This window comes from Passer domesticus, chromosome 2, assembly GCF_036417665.1.
Source record: "Passer domesticus isolate bPasDom1 chromosome 2, bPasDom1.hap1, whole genome shotgun sequence".
Classification (NCBI taxonomy): domain Eukaryota; kingdom Metazoa; phylum Chordata; class Aves; order Passeriformes; family Passeridae; genus Passer; species Passer domesticus.
Window position 1 is genome coordinate 69,167,629 of NC_087475.1, and position 13,058 is coordinate 69,180,686.

The following is a 13,058-nucleotide window of genomic DNA, read 5'->3' on the forward strand; positions in this document are numbered from 1 at the left end:
TCTGAAAGAAATACTTAAAAGACATGCTGTTGTGAAACCTTAAAGAAATATTTCAAATACATGCTTTTGTGAAATCTGTAAGATGAAAAGAGTACTAAGGATAACTTTACTGAGATTTGAGGTACACTTTAGCAAAAGTGAGAAAGGAAATTTTCTTGGCTGTTTGTTTTCAGAGCTTGTTTTAATAGGAATGCCTTTTCAAAACTGTAACTTAATGAACACATTAAAATCCTCTATTAGCATCCTCCTGGTTAGCATTTCAACACTATCCCTTGTGGTTTTATTTATTGCAATACTACAGTATACAGAAAGAGGTAGAAAAGGTAGATTTTAGAGGTAGATTTTACAGAAAGAGGTAGATTTTACAACATGTTAGTCTGATCAATTTAAAAAGACCTGTGGAGACAAAGTGGGGGCACTTAATGTTGACACCATAATTCCATCAGAGCCTTGTGTGATTCTAACCTAAAAAATTCCAATACAAAAAGAAAAATTTTGTTTGGAACCTTATTTGCTAGGGTAGGGAATGTATGAGGCCTCAGTCAAGAGTGGTGTTATAGGATGCAGTATGAGAGTCCAAGACATTTCATTTATGAGCCTATTGGACTGGAATAAGCATGGTGATCTAAAAAAATGCTTGATGCAGTGCTTTCCATGTAACAATAAGAACAATAGATGATGTTTATTGAAACTTCCAAGTCTATCTTAAGACCTTTGCACGGAACTGGTATTCAAGGTATTGTTTCAACTGTTTATTAAGGCTTAGAAAGTTTTATTAAGGGTTTTCAGCTATGTGACCTGGCTCAGCAAGGCCCCTGACAGGGAGGGGACAGGGCTGGGGGAGCAGGAGACTGTTGTGGCTGTTGTGGCAGGGACTAATGGCTCCAAAACCTGGGAATGGGTCTTGGCCTGTGGGCAGGTGTGAGAGAGACTCAGAGGAGGCCATTAAGGCTTATTAGTGCCCTTAGGGCCCTGACCACTGGTTACCCACTCAGAATAATGTGACCTAATTTAATAAAGCCTATAGGAAGCCCTTATCAGTTGATTTGAATAAATTTAGGCTTGTAATTGCAGGGCTGCTGCAGGCACAGCAGAGATCTCTGCAAACAGGAACCACATTCTCTCAAGACCCAGAGAGCCAGGGGAAATAAAGGACAGCAAATGACCCTGGCCATGGTCTGCTGTCTGATGCCCACTACTGCTTTAATATCAGGTAGATACTTATTGTCACCAACTGTGCACGTGTTTTCACAGAACAGAAAAAGAGATGAGGATGTATTTTTAAAGTGAACTTGAGAAGTACTGCCAGTAGTTTTCTTTAAAATTCTGTTACTTGGAGCTTTCTTGGCTTTGTGTTTATTTCAAAGGCTGCAACTATACCATATGAAAGGTGTCCCAAGATGATTTGATCTGAAGCCTTTTCCTACCGGTTACTGGTACTGATTTGACAGACTTTGAAGGAGGATGCCAGATGCCCTTGCAGAGCTAATGAGCTAATGTAAACCTTCATTGTTCTTTTGCTACAAGTATGTTGGCCCTAAAAGCCATAGCTTCCACACATATTGCATGCTCAGCTAGTGAAACAAGACCTTATTGGGTGGATGTCCAATTTGGGAAGGTAGTTACATGTATTTCAAGTTTTCTCATATTTGTCATGCCACCAGATATGCAGGGTCAAATATGGTATAATCAAGCTGTCTGATGTATAAACTGTGCCATGCCAGATTCAGGCCCAGAAAAGAGCACATAAATTAAGCAATACCTCATTGAGTTCAAATGTGACTCCGAAAGCATGCAAAGGATGAAGCTGCTGTGAAGCTATGGGAAGATACGCCTTTACTGAATTGCTACTTATCTACCAACAATGCTACCAAAGTGTACACTTGATTTTCTTCCACCCTTCATTATGACAGACTTCAGAGATAAGATTGGCCTGAAATAACTGTAGTAGGATTTCCATTTTATGGAAAGTGGTAATAACCGATATCCTTAAATGACACAATAATGTGATTAAGGGCATGTGGTAGGTTCTCTGCTATATTTGCAAGCACTGGCCAACATGTGATGCAGTGTGACAGCCCCAGTGACCTTGGATTTAATCTGTATTGCACCGTTAAATTCTCCCAGAAATTTGAACCATCATATGTGCCACTGACCATCCTCCAACTGTATCTATGTAGTAATGAGGGACAGCGGGCATCCTGCAGAGCCTTGCCATTTGAATGAGCTCTAATCATGTCCCAAACAGCATTCTGCATGCAGACTCAGCCATGGAAACCCCAAGAGCACTGAGAAAGTGCCCACTGACACCATCTGACTCTGAAACGTGTGAGTGTTCTATGGACCTGTATCTAAGTGCAAATGACGATGACAACATCTATGCAAAAACATGTCTGTTTTCTTTTTGCTTTGCTAAATGGCATAAAGTTTTCCCCTCTGTCTCATATGGATGTCGGAATCAGACCATACTGGATGCTCTCTCTGCTCTCCTGCACTTCCTATGATTATTTCTGAAACCCTACATTTGTCTCTTCCTCTAGCTCTTTTTTTCCCAGCTGCATCCTTCGTACTTTTTTCCCTCAACTTCTGTGTTTCAACTCTGCAATATGTCCCCCTGAACTACACAGAAGATAGCTGATCTATGATCATTGTTTCAATCACATAAACCTTTCCAGGTCTTTCTGGAACATAATTGCTCTGAGGTTCAAGATTACCCACACCAACTCTATACTGTTCAGTGCCTGACTTCTGTTACAGGTCTCAATCTAAGATACATACTGAGATAACTGGAGGAAGATATTATATCTGAAGTGGTAACTGGAAGGGGAAGTGAAGGATCTTTATGCCATTGGACTTTGTTATATTTGATTGCTTTCCATCTTTTGTACAAAAGGCCAATCTTTCCTGTGATTTTTTGCTTTCACATCCTTTGAGTTCCTGACTAGAACTTGCTTATTTCATGGAAGAGATCTCCCAGGCTTAGCTGCCTTTCTTTCTGCTGGAAAAAAGAGTACACTGATCTGCCCCAGCTTGGGCTTTATCACTGGTGGACTGGACTATAACTGGAAAGCCAGTGAACTCCCAAGGAAAGCTGATTAGTGAAGGAGGGAAGAGTGATGACTGAACCATTGTTCGACTTAATTGATTTCTTGAAACAGAGCAGTTAGCTGCTGGAAAGTCTGAGAAAAAGGAAACAGAACTGAAGAGACAGTCCACACAGAAATTAAACTCAGAATCATAGAATCATGGAGTGGTTTGGGCTGGAAGGACCTTAAAGCTCATCAGACTCTAACGCTCCTGGCATGGGCAGGGGCACCTTCCACTAAACCAAATTGCTCTATTCTGGTCTTGAATACTTCCAGGGATTGGGCACTTAAAGCTTCTCTGGGCAATGAGAAGTCCTTAGGTATGGCTAGAAGTTGAATAAAATCCTGAGACCAACTACTAGTCCAAAATGTTGACCCAGGATCCAGTCAATGACTTGCAGGAAAGAAACTCTGCTGAGCTGTCACTTTCTGGGAGGACTAGGAGACAGACCCTCTCCTGAGGGGAATGACTGTTCTCAGTCCTCCAGACTGTCCTACGACTGACTGACATAGATTTGCACACTCAATTAACACATCCTCTGTAACAGATCCATGGGGCTCCATACAATGAAAGGATCATATATGTTCAGGTTACATATTGAGTACCTAAAGTAATATGTTGTGCAGATGCTTCCACTTTCTTAGGAGGAGGTGAGAGAACAGTATAATAAAGTGAGGCAGAATTTCATAAAGAAGCATCTTAACTACTTCAGAGACAATTCTTGACAGAATAATTAAGAATAATTATTCTTAATGACCTACACATTATTTGTTGCAAAAACCCACTATAATAATACTTGTTTCTGTAATTTAAATGCTAAATAAATAATACAGTAGAAATAAAGAATTATGAGACACTGAGGTATGGTATTATGAATTAGGAGGTCCTTAGAGCTGGAGTTGATTCCCACATGCTTTACAAAATTTTGACTACCACAAACACTCATGGAATAAAAGAATTAGATTAATGATCAATGGCATAATCCTTCAATGACACAGAGGTGGATAGGGACAGATGACAATGGGAAGGCAGCATGCTTGTAGCATTTATAAAGGAAAGGTCCTAATGAGATAGGTTTTGTATGAGAAAAGAGAACAGAATTTTCAATGTATATTTACATAAAGGTAAATTACACAAATAAAGTTGTGCAATTGTCAATTTGTCTGGACATACATATATTGAGTGAAAAGCTAGAACAGAGCAAGGCAGCATGCCTTTCCTCTTTTCCAGAAAATTACTTGTTCCTTACAGTAACTACTGTGAACAAACAGGGGTACAAAGTCCTTGTACATGCCAAACTATTAATGAGGACTTCAAATGTAAAATACGTGTAGTGGTAATGTGTCTCATTACAGGTGACAACCAAGGAGTTGTCACCTGGCGTGATGCAACTGGAGCTTTAGTCCATGTAAACCAGAAAATTCTACATTACAGCTGTGGGATAAAACTGCTTGGTATTATCATAGCCTAGATAAATCTTACTAGTTATCACAGCCCAGTCCTCAGAAAACAAAAAAACCTACTTCCTTTTCTCCCAAGTCTGTTCTTAGCATATTCTTCTCCTGCCTAGAGAAAGTGAAGCCGAAACTGAAGCTAACCAGAAATGAGTCCCATTATACGTATTGGTTGGTCAGTCTCTGTAATTTGCATTATTCTTTCATTTTTTTCAAAGTCTTCTGAACCATCTGCTAGGTTATTATCACCAGCCCAGTCTAGAAACAGATCTCTATTTTAATGTCTTCACGCTTCTAAGGAAATTGAAGTAATAAAGACACTAGTATCAACCACATCACTCCTTTCAGGGTTTTTCCTAACAGTGAGATGAAACCTGCCTAAATTACATGCAGAATACATGAATATGTTTATAGTCCCAATCCTATAATGAATAAATTCTGTTCTTGAATTCAGTATTCAGAGAGATCCTGAATTTAGACAAGCTCAGTAAAAGAAGATGCTTGCAGGAGAAAAGCATAATGAAAGTTTACCAACAGCTAAATTAACCATTAACAACTGCCAATGCCTGTAGCTCCCTATGTTTTATCAATGTCTACAGCTGTGTGTAAGTACTGCTGAAAGCCGTATTTAAAGATTAGCCTGATCTGTATGCACAGGATGAATTATTACCCAAAGTGATAATCAACAGTCCTGAAAAAGGAAACTGTTTTCTGGGTTTTCTCCTTACACAGCTATGATACATATTCTTTCATTTGAACTGGCAAGGATACTTCCCTGGCTTCCTCTTTCTAGCTTCATTTCAAGGTCACCACTGCTTGAAAAAAATCAGCAGTAATAAAATATCAGATTTTGTTTATAAGTGAAGCAATGCAGAGAAGATTTAGAATAAAAATTGATACAAATTAAATATGCATTATATCAGCTGTGAAAAAGGTCTGCGGAATAAAATCTTACTATTTGTCAAAAATAAGAAAAATTATCTACAGAAAAGAACTAGGAAATTATTAAAGATTATCAAGAAAAAAAATTATTTACATTTCACTTATGGGAATTTAATTTTATGACCTGGACAATCCACTTTAATCAAGTCTGCTGTCAAATACTTTTAATTTGAAATAATATAACTTGACAATCTGGGTACAGCAGTTAGCCACATGATTGTGAACATGTAACTACTGATTTGTTTTTTTTAAAATACCACAGTTCCTAAAAAGGGGGAAAATTGACCTGAAATTTTGAATAAAATATTCTGCAGACAAAGTTAAAAAATGTCAAATCTGGAAACAAAAGTTTTGCATTTTAACTTGTTAAAGACTTAGCAGTGGATAGTTGATAGTTATATTCATGTCTAGAAAAGAAATTAACTGGGGAGTGTGTTTTTTAAGATGATCACTGCCAGATCCAGTAACCAAAACGTCAAATGATACTCAGTTGCCAGCCAAGGCAGCAGGATGAGTGGGTGACATTGTCCTCTGCTTTCTCTCCCACTGGAATATTGCTATTCCAGATGAGACTTCATGGGGCTGCAGGAAGGGGTGGGGTTTGCTGTCCCCTTCACTGACACCCTAGAAAATGGCAAAGCTTTCTAGTGCCTTTCTAGCATCTGCAACTCATGGTGTGACACAAACATGGTTTTCCAACATAGTTGTCAGAACACTGTAATTTACACTTCAGCTCTGTGTGCACCACAAAAGAAAGGGATTAATATATCACATGGGCACATGGAACCCAAATAAACGGAGAGAAAAATTCATAAAACCAACAGTAATGATAATCAGAAAGTATAAGCAGGCAGAATATGTGTATCAAAAGAATGATCCAGGTAAAAAAGGTATCAGTAAATATTTAATTTAACCATAGTAACTTCAGAGCTTCAGTGTGAGCTAGACTTCGTGATAAAAGAGATGAAAAGGCAACAATATTATAAACAGATCATTTTATCTTCTCTAGAAGATATCCTAAGTATTCATCACTCATTATAAAATTAAACTGTCATATCTTGTAATGACTTGGAGAAATCAAATTAGAAATATCTCAGTGTTGAGCACTGTGGATGTTTGACTTCCTTTGAAGTATACTTGAGTTTAATTAGAACATAAACTTCAAAGCGTTCACCATCTGACTACCTATTGTGAAAAAAGGCCAAAAGGTAGCTTTTCACCATCAATTTATAAACTTTGTCTCCCAAATCCCTACGACCTCCTGGTCACAATTCTAATCAGTAGATTAAAATGTGGGAACAAAGCTGCTAAACATCCAGCAGCCACTCACCAAAAGGGTAGACTTATATTCTTAGCTGTTATTCAAGAATAATTTTTGCCATTTTCCCTTGTCACTTCTTTCATTACAACCTAATTATTTCAAGATCATTTTGACTGAATGTCTACAGAATCCTGCTTACTCATTGGTTACAGCCAGCCTCAAACAGCAGCATGCCATGGCTTATAAGTTTTATTAGTACTAATGAGATGTGAGTATGTAATTGAATTATTGTTAGTGTCTCATGGTCAGACCCCTGTAAAAAATACATTCTGAAAATGATGACAAGAAGGTGACATTACAGTCTCTTGTAATATTTCTACATTCTACATTGAATTTACCAAATAAAATTCCATTGAATAACCTCTAGAATAAGATCAACATTCAGATAATAATAGTTTCTCAAAGTGAAAAAAAAACCACATTACCACACAGCAACTCAAAATCATCTTAGCACAAGGTGAAAAGGGAATAAATCCATGCCTGAAATCTTACATGAAAATGCAGAGGTTCATGTTTAAGAGTAACAAAGGTGCTGCAAGGAAATTATGTCCTCGGTACTGGTCTTCTTGCCGTTTTCCTAATCTTGTCAAGTAATTTTATACACTTTTTTTTTAATTTTAAAGATGTTCTCTGGGCATTTCATGAAGACTGGATGGTAATAAACAGCTGCTGGTATTTTATTTTTTAAAAGGAACTACACTATGACTGTCAGTTTATTCTACTTTTTGTGATTTGGAGGGAACACATCAAAGAAGAAAAAAAATGGATTTTTGTCATAATATTCTTTACTGTAAGCTTTTTCTGGTGTTATTTCCAAATTACATAAGATAGCTCTGTCATCTTGCATCTAGCTAACGCTTCAGAAGAATGCCTGGTAAAACTTTCCAAGCAAAATGCTTCTGAATCTAAATCAAAGCTAAACAGATGCCATGAGAATAAAGACAATTTCAATTTTGCCCTTCAAAATATCCCGAAAATGGGGAACTGAACTAAGTATTCGATATTGGACTTTATAACAAAAACATTCTAAGATTTTATTAAAATTCTCTTATAGTACAGAAGTAGAGATTTCTGGTTATTTTTAGGTCTTGGCATTTTTTTACCTCATCAGAACTAAAATGTAAGTTATAGAAATATTCTTCCTTAATCAAAATAGCAAGAATTTATATAAAATGTAATCTCAAGATAAATGAGAAGTTCAGTTACATAAGACAAATTGTAACACACATACTTGCGTGTTAAATTTGCCTAAAAACACAAGTAACAATGGCTCTCTCACTGTGCAAGACCTTGTAATGTAACTCCTTCCTCAAGTGCTGCATGCTTTTTCACATCTGGAAAATAGGTGCTATAGTCCTCTGTTAGATTATGAAATCTACTACTGTCAGAAGTAAAAGTGATAGTCATTTTCACGTTTCAGCTGAAAACCTGTAATGGTCAGAAATACTGCTTTTTTCACATTTCAGCATTTTCTAATCTATTTTGACTTGAGTGACTGCTCTCCCAGCTGTGAAATCTACACTGGCTGACACCCCTTCTGCCTCACAATCCCATTAGCATGTGCCCACATTGCAAAGAGAAATTAAATATTAATTCCTTTTCATGTCACCCCTATGGCATATCTTGCATACCTCTGCCCTCTCCCACAACATTCTAATTGCCATAGCAGCAGCTCTTACAGTTTGGGAAACACTGTCAAACTCCAACGCAGATTACAAGCAAAATATTCTTCATTGCACAGCAAGCAAGCCTACTTTTAAAACAAATTCAAAGCACAGAATATAGATACACATGGAGTTTCTTTTTACTCACAAGAGGTTCTGCCATGATGATGCGAATCTTGCGTTCAGCCAGGGTAGTGAAGTTAACAAACAAGCTCTTCAGGACATATTCGCCGGGTTTGCTGTCCGGGTCAATGCTGATGGGCAGCATGGCTGGGGGTCCTCTTTCTCTCTGTGTACCAGAAACAGGAGGGACAGGTGGCTTGATATATCCGTTACCAACTGGAGAAGCTGAAATGTAGAAAAGACGCATTTACTTCTGGGTAATTCAACATGGTTTAGCTGCCACAGAGCACCTGAACAGCTCACTACACTGTCAAAACTGGAGACTAGCTGCTAATCAAAGAAATACACAGCACATCAATATTCCACAGTACCATAGGTAATATATACATTATCTAACTGTAAGAAGAAATCAAAGACAAAATCTTTTATATTAAAATTGAGTGGTGTTTACTATGCAGTGCATACTCAATCATGTTTTTTTTTCCACATGGTAAGACTTGCTGACACCTAAGTGAAAAACATCTTCATTTTTTATCTTTTGCATGCAAGTCAAACCTGTAACTCAATTGTCAAGTAGCAAAAATTTATTTTACTCAAATTGGCCTAGCCTTGAAGAAGTGAGGAGTCTGGTCTTTTGACTATGGTGAGTTGTAAAGGGTCTTATTCTCCTGTAATCTATAGAGAGTCAAGAACGACATACATGTTACCAGTACAAATCTTACATAAAGAGTCAGACATGGAATGTTTTCCACGGCCAAAAAGTATTATGCATTAGCTTTCCTGAAAGTACCAAACCCTACAGTTCCATCTGGTACTTCTGAGATTACACCTGGTGTATTTTGTTCCGTTTTGTGCTCTCCCATACAAGAGTGACATTGCTATTCTGAAGCAAGGCCAAGAGAGGACCACAAAGATGGTCAAGGGCTTACAAGGTTAGTAAAGGCTGAGAGTGCTGGACCAATTCAACCTTGAGAAGAGAATTTTAGTGCACTCTTTAGCTACCTAATGGGAATATAGCAAAGATGCCAAGGAACTAGATTCTTCTTTGAACTGAGGATGATGGGACAAGAGGCAACAGACACTAGTCTGAATGTGAGAAATTTCTATTAGATGTATGGAAATAATTTCTATTGTGAGGGGGTGATCAAACACCGATACATGTTGTCCAGAGATACAGCAGAAACTCCACTTCTGGAGACACTTGAAAGTTGACCAGACAAGGTCCTGAGAAATCTTCCCTAGGTGGTGAGCAAGCTGGGGTAGGCCTAATCATCCACCAGGGATACCTTCCAACCTAAATTATCCTGTGACTGAATTCCCCATAATGAGTATCAAGATATTGTATACTAGACTGAGCTCTACTTGCTGTTTTTCTGTGAATGAAGGAAAAATAAATGGAAACACTGCAAATGTTACCATTTTACACATAAAATTTACAACCCAAAATCCTCAGGGCTCAGCTCGTACTGGCAATAAAAGTCATGCTTGGTGCTCAGGCAGATGCTGGTAGCACCCTCTCTCTGTTAGTTTTGCCAGGCACTTTAAAAGCAGCAAATTAAGTAACGCTGGCCAGACAAGCCATTTTCCACTCAATGTAATAGAAGTGTCGCAATGCCCACGAGCGCAACTGGGGATTGGGACAGAGGTGCTTTAAGGTAATACAAACCATGGAAATATTGTGAACTAAAACCATTGCAGCACTACCCCATAGCACTGCACTCCAGAGTGTTACATTTGCATCCAAGTTGCAAAGAAAGAAAGAAAGAGAGAAAGAAGAATGAACTACAATGATGATTGCCTCACATCTAATACCTTTAGTATCACTTTTCCTTTGAGATACAGAATTGCGTTACTGAAATTAATTGTAATTATTAGGGACATATGACTGTTTTAACAAAAAATTAGATTTTTGACTTTTCCTATGGACTTTAACATTCCACTGTTGAACAAAAATGAAAAAAAAATTAAAAGAATAAACTTTATGGTTTCAGAGTTTTTAAATAAGAACCCAAAATTACACACTGAAAAAAAAAAGTCTCCACTAGAAAAAAGAGAACGTTTTCCCTTAGAAAAATCAGTTTAGAAGTTCCTATATGACTATAATAGAAGACAGAAAAGCTTCTGTTCATGTAGCTATTATTCTTCAAGTGTAACATCTACACTTTTCTTTGAAAAGAACTCCTCACTGATGAGGAACAGCATCACTCTTCAGCACAGCAGCAGCACTTCTCCCACTGTGACAGATGTTTCCTGCTAGATTTGTTTCCTGCAATGTTTCACTTGAATTTTGAGGGCAAAAGCATTATCATAGAATCTTCCTGGCATTATGACTCTTTGCAAAAAACAAAGTGCATAAAACTCCTACATTTATACTACACAAAACTTGCTCTAAAAATATACTGTTGTTCTCAATAATAATCTACTTCAAAGTACTGAAAAAAGCCACCAGAGAAGAGCATAAGCGCTACTGCTCTTCTGTCATCACCTAGGCTCTCTTAAAACTCAAACATGAAGACAGTGGGATGCAAAGGATCAGATGCAAATTTTTATGGACTATCAAATACACTAGGCAATGGAAATCTCTCCACAAATAGCTTAAGGATGGAGTCAGACAACATTTTTACAATTAGGAATATATTTGCCAAATGTGCGGTTTTCACCGGCTCACATCTACCCATGAAATCAGCTCGATCTCCAAGTGCTCAGTCAGGAGAATTCTTTGGTGAGCAGCGCAACCAATTTTCCTGAGGATCTGTGTCCTTAGTGGCGCGCAAGCCCCGTCCCTGGCAGCCCCAGCCCGCCCGGCTCCCCGCGCCGCTGCCAGCCCGCTGCCGAGCGCTGTGCCCGGGCGGGCGGGCTGCCCGCCAGCGCGGCCCCTGCCAAGCACAACACTCGGGCTGGGGCCCGGCAGCCAGCCCAGGCCGCCTCTCGGAGGAATCTAATCGAACACAAACTTGCCTTCTGTTCCTCGGCAATTCTGCTTCAAAGCTGGCTACTAAGCTCAGAACACCGGGGGGATTCAGGGGAGAACAGGCACGCCCCGCATCCCGGCCGAACCTTAGCCATGCTACCTGCGAGCTGCCACCCTGATCTTCAACCATCGCAGCATCCAGCCAGGATTCTGAGACTGGAATTTAAATCCACATAGTCATTGTTAGTAGGAAGCCTTTTAACAATGATTCAGTTAGGTTTGTGACACAGGCGGATTTAATTTTTTTTCCCAGACATCTAACCGAAAAATCACTTATTTACACACTATAACAGAGGAATGCAATTATCTGTGAGATTTGCCAGTGCACCAAGAATTTTTATTCTAGCTTTTCTCAGAAATAAAGAACTTCACAAAGCCTTTCCCCAAATACAGAAAAAGCACATCCTGGGAGTTAACATCTATCATTACTACAGCAATTACAGAAGTTGGAGAAATGACTGACATATGACATTGATTTAGTTCAAGTTTTTAAAAGGCCATTTTGTAGCTGTTAACTCCATTTAAGCATCTTTAGTGTGAAAGCTAACATTGCCAACATTCTGAGGGTCTGGAGTTGATCATGAGTTGGTCATGAACTATTATATATAGGTTTGGATTTTTAAAGCATCTTTTCAGCTTCATTATCTTCAGCATTTGCATATGCTTGATACTTGCATTGAAAAAGTCTGGCCCAGTGACAAGACTATCACTGATATCTATACTGATAATGTATGAGCTTTAACAGAATATAGCTTTTATGCCTAGACTGAGAGCCCTATAAAACTCGCTAAAGAAAGTCTGAGACATAAAATTGGAGATCAAGGACTCAAAATTTAATAAGTAGCTGCATTACTGGTTGGTTCCTTTATGTTGACACATTATAATGTGAGCCTTAGAAGTAGCAGTAAAAAGGATGGGCTCAGTTTCACCATCTACCCCAGTGAAATACTGCTTCCCCAGTGAAAATGCTCCATTAAATAAAATGCATAATTTTAACACAAGAAATCACCATGTATAGTTTGTGTGGGTTCATGCTGAAGAAACATGGAGGGAGGTGGGTGGAAGGAAGGAGTTATACTCAATTTGAGATACTGATTTCCTTAACAAATTTAGTTTTTACTGCCTGATTTCAAAATAATCAATGTTCTACAAAGAGAAGTCTCAGAACAGACCACAGAAGCATTTAGTTTGAATGTCTATGTATTTTAGGGTGTTGGTTACCACTCAAGCTAAACCCTTAACCCAGACAAAAGTAGCTCATTCCCCAGAAGAATGAATGGTGATGCACATGGAGGAAACCATGGTAACCCTGATGCCCAAGGACTCTGCAATAGCAGAGAATCTACAGATCAAGTTTAGGAAGTTGTATACATATTTAAAGCTCCTATCCTATGAAAATCTGTAACAAAGTTTAAACATGCTAGATCAACTATAAAACGTCTGTACCATTTGGAGATGTAATTCTGTCTGAAGCACCTATTCTTGTTTCCAACACA

At 38.4% G+C, this 13,058-nt stretch overlaps 1 protein-coding gene across 8 annotated transcripts in view; it reads right to left on the reverse strand.

Annotated features, from left to right (window-relative positions):
- FRY (FRY microtubule binding protein) overlaps nucleotides 1-13,058 on the reverse strand; it is a 223,469-nt gene that overhangs the window by 119,908 nt on the left and 90,503 nt on the right. For all 8 annotated transcript variants that reach the window (XM_064409057.1, XM_064409056.1, XM_064409051.1 and 5 more), the window contains one exon: nucleotides 8,617-8,816. In XM_064409057.1, coding sequence (XP_064265127.1) covers nucleotides 8,617-8,736 — 120 coding nt within the window. In that variant the 5' untranslated portion in view covers nucleotides 8,737-8,816. The remainder of the gene's footprint in view (nucleotides 1-8,616; nucleotides 8,817-13,058) is intronic.